At 39.3% G+C, this 11374-nt stretch overlaps 1 protein-coding gene across 3 annotated transcripts in view; it reads left to right on the plus strand.

Moving 5' to 3' along the window:
- The window catches only part of CFAP58 (cilia and flagella associated protein 58), a 61728-nt gene extending 50585 nt beyond the window's left edge, over nt 1-11143 (plus strand). For all 3 annotated transcript variants that reach the window (XM_048945517.1, XM_048945516.1, XM_048945519.1), the window contains 3 exons: nt 3587-3706; nt 5193-5326; nt 9583-11143. In XM_048945517.1, coding sequence (XP_048801474.1) covers nt 3587-3706; nt 5193-5326; nt 9583-9703 — 375 coding nt within the window. In that variant the 3' untranslated portion in view covers nt 9704-11143. The remainder of the gene's footprint in view (nt 1-3586; nt 3707-5192; nt 5327-9582) is intronic.
- Nucleotides 11144-11374: the final 231 nt, after the last annotated feature.

Raw genomic sequence — 11374 nt, forward strand, 5'->3', positions numbered from 1 at the left:
AGATGAACAGTGGAGAAGGCCGTTAGTATATGGCATACCTGGTGAATTTGTTGAATTCTCTGCTTGGGAAGACAAGCTGATGAAAATGAGAAAGCTGTGGCTTTGTGGCCTGTTTCTGCTGTGAATACATCTTCATTAAATGTATGGTCATCCATCGTCCTTTGCTCAGAATGATATCCTGGGCAAATGAACACAAAGACTGGTATTGTAAGTTTCCTAGTGTTTTGGTGAGGGAGAAGATGACATAAAATGAGTCTTGTTGGTTTGTTTATTTGTTTATTTATTTAGAGCTAATGTCTGGTGTATTGGTCTAAGCCAGTATTGATGACTGCTTCCCACTGCTTGTCAGGGCAGCAAAAGCCTTAGTGTCATGTTGAGAATATGTCTGATGGTACTAACAGTCCCTCTGGCAGGGAACAGCAAGTACACTGGGCTGTGCAGGTCAGCAGAAATTGTTTCTTTTGAAGTAGGATTGCAGTTGCAAAGGTGATTCTTCTTGCTGCAGCCTGAGCTAATTTGTGATCATGGAGTCCTGAAGGATCAACTGAAATCTCCCAAGCACCAGTCATTCCTCTGTAGAAGAAAACTTTTTTCTCAAGTCTCTATGGAGAAATCAGGCCAAGAGTACTCTGGATTCTGGCTGACTTAGCAACTAGTTAAATTTAGGGGATAGCAACTTGTCTGCCTCCCCCAAAGACTTGCTGTGCTAGAGACTGAGAAATGCAGAAATGTATTGTTGTGGCCTAGCTTGAAGGCAGATCTGTGGGCTGCTTTGAGCTCCCCTGGAAAACAAATCTAAGATAGGGATGGCTGTTCTAAAAATAATGTGGAGTTTTATTTGCACGACTTATTCAGCAGGTATTCACTGAGGTGCTGAAATTCTCTTTAGAATGCCTGAAATTTGACTGTAATACTTAATCTGAGTCTCTCAGCATGTCTTACATACATGCAAAGAGCGTACTTTCATCTCACACCATAGACTTGGTGCAGTTTGTTGTAAACCAGTGGAGCTGGTTGAAATTAAGGGCTCAGTCATATGTCGTATGTCACCTGTGAGATCAGTGGGAATACTGGTAGCTATGGTACTGGCCTAGGCTTGGTTTGAAGAAACATGCATTATTCTTTCTAGTGAAGGAGTCACAGCATCTGGAATCTGGAGTCATGGAAAGGTCTGGTGGATCTTCCTTCACCACCTCATGACCTTAAATCATGACTTTGAGAACGTGTAACTGCTGCAGTCTGAAGACAGAAGTGCGCAAGAGGGGAAGCTGTTTGGAACAATATAAGGAAAGGCATCCTACACATGCTGTAGCTCCAACATCATTTGAGTTGCCACCAACAGAAGTAAATGGAGTCGTCTTCAGGCAAAATAGTGTGAACTGACTTCTAGTTGGTATCAAAGATATCTTCCTACCCTCTTGTTTTTGAGTTACTTCCACCCCAATGATCTTCACTGCTGACTTAAGATTTTCTTGTCAGTGTCAGGATACCTTCTTTCCTTCTTGCCAAACCGGGACCTCTCTGACATTATAAGGAAAGAACATACATTTTATTTGCTGCCAAAAAGGTAGCGTAGGTCCATCAGTAGTGTACAAACCTTCAGTTTGTACGCTATAACTGAAAGTTTCTTTGAGTACACCACTCTTACGCATTAGACAATTTTGCAGCTATCTGCATGTGACACGCATTGCACAGATTGTGTCTTTCCAATATAGCAACAGTGTTATAGAAACAAAAATTTTCAATTCTTCTGTGCTTTTTTTTAATTCTTCTTTTTTTTTTTTTTCCTTTGAGCATTCCTGAATTCTTATGTGTGGGGACAGAAGTATCCACTTTTAGGAGTGCATTTTTGGTGTCAGTATTGCACAGACCTTGTGTTAACTGAGATTTACTCTGGTGGTCACTGTTTGAAAATTAATTAAAATTAATTGGTTTGGGTTTTCATCCTAAAATGAAAATGTCAGAAAGTATAGGAATTCCAACCTGTGAATGCAAAACTTGCTAATGAATGAAGAACCACTCAGGATTTTCTCCCTGTGTTTTGCTGACTTACGGTGCTTTTAACACAGTGACAAATTAATTGACTAGATGTAAAGGAGATGGACAGTGCTTAGCAAGAAAGGACAGGATGTGCATTATAAGACAGCTGGTTCTGCCTCTGTTGGCTTATGGAGACAATATACATTGGAAAGCTAACGAGTCTCTGTTGCATAAGATAGATTCTCCTTATAATAGAATTGCACGCTTTGTCTCTAAATGGGGTTATTATACACACCATTGCACAATGTTTGAAGAGCTTGGTTGGCCCTTGTAGAGGGTTAGGAGAGAAATAAATTGGAAAACAATTGCACATAAGACCTTCAATCCATCAATTGCTTCATATTTATCCAAATTGCCGTTGTACTGTTCCAAAATACAAATCTGTGATACATTCAGGGGTGGAATGTTAATACTGACCAGCCACATTTTGAAAGGAAGATTTTTCTTTTGCTGCTGTTTTTAACTTGCAGTAAAATCTTGCATTCACAAGAAGAAAAGGCAGTAGTGACAGCCACTTGTAGCGATAAAATAACTCTCTACTGAGAGTGAATTCTCAATTTAATTTTTGCCACTATGCAAACTCCATTCTGAGTCTCTGGAGCTTTTGATTTTTCTAGAGATGAACTGTGAACAACCCCATTTATAAGGAGCTCTTCCTCAGTTGTATTCAAAAATTCTAGGGCGATGTTTGTAAAAGTAATTTATGATTTAAGATGCTTCCATTTCTGGGTCCATTACAATGCATAGTTTTCAGAAAGTGCTAAGATCTGAAAATTCTGAACACCTTGTGCTTTCAAGTGCTGAACGCACAGAATTTGAAATGTTCAGCACAGAAAGGTGTAACTATGTCAGTGGTGTTGCTTCTATCCAGGCATGGTTACGTCTCGTTCCAGCAAGTATTCTTTTCCAACGAGAAAGCAGAGAAGACACATGATAAAGAAAAATTACTTAGCGGTAGTTGTGCGAGTCATAGTTGTTCCTATTCATCCTTTCCTTTCCTGTTCCATGGCCCACTCAGTTAAGCTGGAATGTTTTATGTATTTCTGTATGTGTGTCTGTATACGTGTATGTATATGTGCATTTGAAGGATTTTGTCTGGAATAAGCTGCTATGTTTTTGTACAGTCCTTGCCTGACATTTCTGTAGCTTTATCACTTCCTGTTGGGTGAAGCTATGATCCATAATGTAAAGCAATGTGGCTCATAAGAAGAAATTGGAATAAGCACAATTACTTGAAATTAATATCCCACCTCTGAGTACTTCTCCAGAGATGGTTATACGTTCTCTGTGGTAAAGTATGTTCACTGATGACAGTGTATAAGAGTATTTCACTCATCGTTTGAACTAACTGGATTAATGAGCTCTCCTACTGCTATCACAACAACTTTAAATAGCTCATGGCTAGTGAGGAAAGACTGACACACAGGCAAATTTGTTTCTGCAAATATCTTCCCGATACAGTTGCATTTTCTGGTGATCTCCCTTTGCAGGTTGTGCTGCAGCTATAGTAGTTTTATAACAGCTCTTTCTTCTATCTTTTTCTTAGGAAAAGGAGAAACTATATGTGGAATTGAAGCATGTCCTTGCCCGGCAGCCAGGACCTGAAGCTGCAGAACAGTTGCAGCTCTACCGGCACACTCTCCGAGAGAAGACCAAACAGCTGAAAGTAAGGGATGCTCTCTGTCTCTGGGTAAAAGGCTGCCAGGTTTGGTGAACAGCTTCACTGCTGTTCCTGGAGACTTAGACTCCAGGCAGATTTTCAGTGTTCAATGTGCACGCAGTAGTATATTAGGTTAGGAAAATAAAGTCCATTCTGCGCCTCCCCACTAGCAGTAGGATATATTTTTGTCCCATTACATTTGTTTATTTCATTACAATTAGAATTTAATAGAATATGCGTGCACAGCATAATGCTGTAAATGCTTTTTGTGCACATTGTGGGACACCACCAGTTTTCCATTAGGATTATTCTTTCTCTTTTCTTAAAATCTTGAGATCTTTAATGAGCAAATCAAAACCATTTCATTTACTTTTAACAAACTAGTGGGAATATATTGAAGACTATGTCTGAAACTGTTCTAATTTCTCTTAAAATGCATAGATGTATGTTAGACTTGCAAATTTTACAGTGATGACTAGAGTAACCTTAACCCTTTGTCACTAGAAGGGACGATTTTTTTTATTTGAGAAAGAATTTTGAGGAAAACTTTGAAAGTATGGTATTAAGAAGTGATTCTTTGAAAGAATGAGCTGATCTTCCCTTGTTCTTGCCTGCATGAAAGATCAGTCTCCCCAGGAGTTCGTCTGCTCCTATAGCTCCTTTCGCTGTTGAAGTCATCATCTCCTCTTCACTGCATCATAATCATGTCTGTACTAACCATGAGAAAAAAAAATGTACAGGAGCAGATGGGCCCTTAGGAAACAAAGAGGCTGTTATGCAAATCTTAGCTTTCCATGGAGAAGAAAAACAATGTAGGAAATGTAAAACAGAAGCCAAAGTTTAGCTAAACTGAATGTGATTTGAAGTCTTCCATACGGTTTGCATTTGTCCTTAATGCAGTGAATTGCTACTGTGCATTGCAGGCACAGTATGCTGCAATGTACTGGTGTGCATATCATTTTGTGGTGCCAGGTCAAGCAATTCTCCTCCTTAAAAAAGGAAAACGCACTATGCATGCTCTTATTTTCTTTAAAGTTTATAGATTCATTTAATCCATATTTACACTGTCTGGTGCTACTTTGATTGTGTGAATTTAATTACTTCATGCAACAAAGTAGGCCCCTCTCAATAAAAAACATTATAATTAAATAAAGCCCTGCACTGTGATTTGTAAGCCCTTCATTTTGAGTTTTCAACCAGATTTGTGTCCCAGAACATTAAAAGCTAATGTATGTATTAATACAATTCCTGTAATGCCTGGGGGCGTATTTTACATGTTTTATTGTAGTTAAATTGCATATCCTTAATCTCCTAAACTGTCCTTAGGTGGGCAGAGGTGACTCAACGAAAATTGAAGGAAAGTGAAATGTGGTGGAAAAATGGTGATTTCTTACATGGTCAAATATGAAAAGCAAAAGTGCTTGTAAAACTAACATACGTGTAAGTAAAACTAACTTCTCCCATTTCTGCATTTTGCTTTTTGTTTTTTTAGATTTTGTCCTCAGAACTGAATATGTATGAATCACAGAGCCAAGAATACAAATATGAAATTGAGAGGCTTGCCAACGAGCTTCTGAATGTGAAAAAGAAATATCTGGCTCAGAAACGCAAGGAACAACAGGCCAAGTATGGGAAAATAACAGTTTTATCTATACAATGTTTTGCATAAACCTCCATTTTTTTAAGACCCTGCTTTATCCTTCTGATCAGAATGTGTCCAAATTTGACTGAAGTGATAGAGTTTTGTTGCCCAACTTTCCTGATGTTTTGCTTTATGCTACTTCATATTACTTTGTATTACTAGTCTGGTCTAGATTTACTATGATTTGTGGTCACACCAAGAACATCCAGCAGTGATACTGCTGACGCATTCTGCAGTATGGTTAAATTATCCATGCCAATTAGATAATGTACAGAAGCTGCAGATTGGTTTCTGTACCTCTCATCTAACGAGAGATCCTCAAATGTTATGGAGACCTCAGTGCATTTCATGAGTTGTAATTAAGTGAAACAGCATTGCATATGGAGGACAATCTTTCTTCAGGTGACAACTCCATAATCTTGGTATAAGAGCAATGTCGTTATTGCTACTAAAATGTGGCAGCTGTGACTATCCCCTTTTGGCAGCAAATATCATTGCCAGTGGTTGCAGAGAAGAGCACTTCCTATCCACTTCTTGTTTTCTTCCTACATGAGATAGAAGGAAAGGTGGAGAGAAATGATGGGCATGGAGGAAAGTGAGAAATGCTTGGAGCCTGGCTTTGTCAGATGTCTTACCCTTTTGAGGGGAGAGCTTAAGAACTTTCTCGTAGGTAGTTGTTGTCTCTCTGTAACCAGCAGCAGCTTGGGGTTACCTTTCTGCCAGTCTCAGTCCATAATTGAGCATTTGTCTGCTCCTTCCAGTAAAGATAAAACAACTAGGATCTCAGTTGCCCATATTCAGGCCTATTAAAGTGACCTAATTTGCAGAGGCTGAGAGATGAGGCATTCTGATCATGAATCTCTAGGCTGGAGCCTGGAGTGTGACTATTAGTCACTCCTGAAAATTGAGTTATGGGACTTCTGTTAAAAATAAGTTACTTAGAAAGAAGTTTCTTAGATTTCTGCAGTCAGATGACGTGACCTATGACCAATTTTTTCTACATATGTCTTTTGTCATTCCATCCATTTCTTCAACTTGTCCCTTCCTCACATATCATAGCCAACCATACTTTATATTGCTGAATGTAATTCAACGCTGGCAGTATCTATTTCTTCCTTAATCATATTTGAGGCAGCAAACAGTTTTGATGACTGAATTAGCAGTGATAAACAGTGACTTTAGTCTATCTGCAAATTGCATAATGTTACCTTCGTGTTTGGAATTAACAATTGTGCAGTGCTAATGGCTTTCCTGGAGCTTTAGGATCAATATGTGAGCCTACCATCATGCCTGATAATCCATTTCCAGCAGCTAAGTGTCCTCTTCACAATAGTTTTAATGTTTCCATTTTGGACCCTGGCATCCTGTTTCTTTCTGATCCTTAGATGAGAAGAAATTCACCAATGTTTTGTTGTTATGTTGTACCTAGAATTAATTTCTGTTATGACCACTGAGAAAACAATTCGTTAGAGGCATAACTACACTAAAGAAAACAAAAACACTATGTGAGGCGACGTTGACTGAACTTGTTAATTGTACACAACAAATGGAATTTTGTGGTGTAGGTCCATTAATGACAGACTCATTACACTGCTTATAGGTTCAGGACAAAGATATCTGCTATTAGTGCAGTTTGTCAGGTTGTTTTCCTTGTGGATGAGTACGGTTATCGTCCTGTGAGCACGGTGTCTTTGTGACATCTGTGTTTTGGAAGTACAGTCATTTGCTGTTGGTGGTGCTTCTGCTGGACAACTGTGTCTCACTCCTCCCACCTCCGGCTCACCAGCACTGTGTTGTCAGCCTTGACTCACTTCCCTTGCATCGTGGCTGCTGTAGGTAGCTGGGCTCTGCTAGGCCTGGGCTCTTCTCTGCCCGTTGTTCTGTTCCCTGGAAGAAAAGTGCTGGGCCACAAGCCGCATTCAAGGTTATGTACACCCAAAGGCATAAATGGATGTATCAGCCATAGATAATTGCAGGTTCTGTATGTCTAGATTCCTTTTTCTGTTGCCCAACAGCAAAGGAAACAACCTTGTTATGCTGCCTTCCTTCTTCAAACTGCTAATTGTGCATGACGTGTCTTTTGCTTTCTGCAATAGAGAAAGTCTGTTCTGCAGCCAGATGCTTCCCCAGGGAGTCCTTCATCCCTGACGTACAGCCATTCCACGTCGTTGCTGCCTCAGACTGCTCTTACAGGCACATCCTGGTGTGTAGATGCTAACCAGAGAGTCAGAGCCAGTTGATTCTTAGAATCTCAGGTTGCTCTAAATCCCAGCTGACACAAAACCACTGACTTGATCTCTATCACACTGGCTAATGTTAACACCATGTCCGAAATAAATGTGTCTGCTTTTGCTAATAAAAAAAGGATCCTGTCAGGACAATAGCATTAGCAGCATTATTGATTACCCTGGTATGAAGGAGAATTAATACTCTCAGATAAACTCACTCAAAGGTATCATCTAAAGCTTTTATTGATTTCCACAAGACACTTCTGTTTTGTGATTTAAACTCTTGATATTGAACTAATGCAGCTTTCCATGGGATGCTGAAGGAATATAGTGAGTGACAATAGGAATTTATCTTCACTTTATGTTCAAGCTGAAAATATCAGTTTCAGATTTTCTGGATCTGAAATCCTCTTTTTCTTTTCTCTGATTCTCAATGTTATCTTTCTTAGATGTTTTAGGCTTTCTTTTCCTAACTCCATTTTAACCTCCTTCTTGTATGCTTTCTGCTTCATTACTTTTTCTAGTTGCTTTTAGCACCAGGATTCTAGTTTGATCTTTGTAAAGATTGGTGAGAAAATGCAAAGCTTAAATTCACACCAAAGACCTGATCCTTCAGTCTTACCTATGTAAATAACCATGCTGAGTAATGTCAGTAGTAGCTGGAAGCTTTTGTACGTGGCTGCTTGCACATTAATTCTGCATTAATATATTACAGTATTCTGCTGCACAGAATGTTCCATATTGATGAGCACATCTGTTGGCTGTCTCCATGGGAGCGTGAAGCCAGGGCAAGCACGGACTCTGGATCATTTTCCCTCCTCAGATTTGGAAGCCCAATAATGAGATAGGATGAGCCATTTAAATGTAGCATGTTAGCTCTTCGTGCTGTCAGCTGGAATGTCCATTAGAGCTATACTGGTATAACTAAAAATATGTACATGTAGTTTTTGTGGCAAAGTTCATCTGAGCTATCTTTTGCCTATTCTCCCACCCCCATATGAGTTAAATTTGGAAAGAGAGGCAGAACTAGTCCTCCTACAAGGTTTCTCTGAACTTCCTCCTCTCCCCACGCAGACTGTAATATTTAAGGATAGAGAAAAGTATCAATCCCAGGAAGTGTTTTCTTTTCCTTTACTGGGGACTGAATATAGGTGCTTCTGGGTTCTAATGTAGAAGCCTGGTTTCACGCATGATTTTGTCTCTGTAAAACAGATGTAATGGTACTGACCTTCTTTGTAAAGCCTAGAGATCACTGCTGTTGTGACAAACTAGTTCATCATAAAGCTTTACCTTGTTAATTTAAAATATCTCAGGACCTATTTCTGAAACATTCAGTGTATCACCGTGAGTCTGAAATACTGCCCTTTGTATTTGTTCTGCTGTGCTTCCCTCACAAACCTCTTTAGAAGGGAACCAGCTAACCCTTGTTCCCTCATCCTAAGGCCATCAAACTGAAGCCTACCTGGATCCTCATATGGAGCAGCTTCCTGGGGCTGCCAGTGTACCTACAGTGCTATTTTTTCTGCAAATGTCACAGGCAGAGTAATTATCACTAGAACTCTCTCAAGATGTGAAGAGAGATAACACTATTTATTCATTAAAATTCAACAAAGTAAAAGCATCTCCACATTGTGCCTTTGATGAATGTAGCTGTTTTAAAACAAATGTCTACTTGCTAGAATGGGTTGATTATTAGAAATCTGAAGTCACGGAGCTCATGCACAAACTTGCTCTAATGAGGTGCTTTGACCATTTTGGGGAGTGGCACTAAGCTCATTTGTTTCTGGTTTTAAATAGTTCCAAAAAGCATCACTAGCCTTGTAATTAGATCCAAACAGACACCCAGTCATGGTGGTGTAGCCAAACAGACTTTAATCAACAAATTTTTAATGATCTCTTGATACATGGTTGCATCAAAGAAACTTCGGAGGATGACAGTTTCTTTAGTTTGTAAACATCATTGGGCAGCAGTACGAAAAATGCATTTTCCTTTTCTTTGTTTCTATTTCAAGGGAGAAGGAGCGATCCTTGGCTGAAAGGGAATCTGAGTTCCCACACCTCAGATCTGATGTTCCTCGCTTCACTGGAGGGGGCTTTGCTCTCAGCAGACCCATTCCAAAAGTCACAGCTTAGGAGTGGACTCATCACTTTCCCAGTCTCTTGCTAAACTCTGTCTAGGCTGGATTGTTTGACAAATGAGAATTCAGAAAGAAATTCCATATCAACTTTTGCTCTGAAATCACTGTATTGCCTTCAGGATAATAAAGGCATTTTGTGTTAGAACTAACCTACTTGTGGTTTAGAAACAGTGGTCTAAATCTGCACGTATGATGCCAGCAGAAACCTGAACTGTAGAACTGAGTGGAAAGAGGGATGTGCATGAAGACCATGCAGATATCTCTTCAATACTGTATCTCTTTATTTAGCACAGTAACACCACAAAATGTCTTAAAACGTGGAGAGATTTCCCCTTTATCTACCTCTGTTGTAAGCACTCGCTCCATTTGTCATCTGAGTCAAAACACCTGAAAGAAAAGTGAAAACAGAAAAGAAAAATTAATAAGCTGATGTTCCAAGCCCTACTGTGCAAATGCAAAATTAACAACTCTGCTCTTAGATGTACACATGTAGCAGCTCTTTGTGCAGGTGGTATATAATTTGGTTTATTCAGTGTTTGCTGCTGTTGTTAGTAAGATCAAGGAGGCTTGCGGCTGCAAAGTGCATTATTAAGAATGTGATTCTGTTTACTCTGATAGACACAAAGTGACATAATTATGCCTATTCAACTGGGGAGACTGCACACTGGCTGGGACGTGCTGTTCTCCCACATAAATCCTTCCCAGTAAGTCAAACTTGGACTCAAAATATGGGAAACTTTACTCTTTAATTTCTAGGCTTGGGCATTTTTGTAACTTTCAGAAATTGTTTTTGTAATGCAGCAGGAGCCCTCCAACCTTTTCAGCCAAAAGAGATTTAATTACCATTCATTAACAAGTGAAATAACAAAGTCACGGCATGAGGTGCCGAAGTATAGAAAACTTTCAAGCTGTAAAATAAAATGTTTTCAAACTGATTTGTACGTGGAAGCTCTTTCTCAGCCTGGGGGATAAAAATACTTGTCCAAAGAGATATGCTGATAAATATTTCACATGCACCAAAAAAAAAACCCAAAAAACCCTTTGCAAAGATTTTGTTCTTTCCTTTGGTGGAATACATAATTAAATATTAAAGCTACTGTGGGAAACTTTTAATGGAAGTGTTTAATTCAAAAGAATCAAGTTAAATACGACAGGGATCTACTTTGCTTTTACACTGGGGACCAGAACACTTAGTCATCAGATCCATTGTATTTTTCTTTTGTTCCCAAAATAGATATTATTGCTTTATCTCCGCTGAGTGCATTATGCTAAAGTTATCATTTTAGGGCAGTCATGCTGTCTGAATCGTGTCTTTTGTGTACCTGACATATCCTTATAGTTAGAATAACTGAGAATAACTGACATGGGTGCTTCAGTTTGATGGGATCCCAAGAAGGTTTTAAGAGCAGTGTTTGTTAGGAGCCCGAGTATCCAACCTGCAGCTGGACTCCACTCTGCTTACTGATACTGGGAAGATGTTTGTACTGAAGTAAAGCAGTGAAGTCACATTTACTAATTCACACAAATAAGAGGCACTGTTACCCTCACAGCATAACATCACACTACAGAGAAGCAATTTATTTATCATGCTCTGAGCTGTACAGCATACTGCCTAACTTAAGCCAGCAGTGATTGGAATCTGTGCTCATCCCTTCCTTCTGTTTGG

This window comes from Lagopus muta, chromosome 5, assembly GCF_023343835.1.
Source record: "Lagopus muta isolate bLagMut1 chromosome 5, bLagMut1 primary, whole genome shotgun sequence".
NCBI classification, from domain to species: Eukaryota; Metazoa; Chordata; class Aves; order Galliformes; family Phasianidae; genus Lagopus; species Lagopus muta.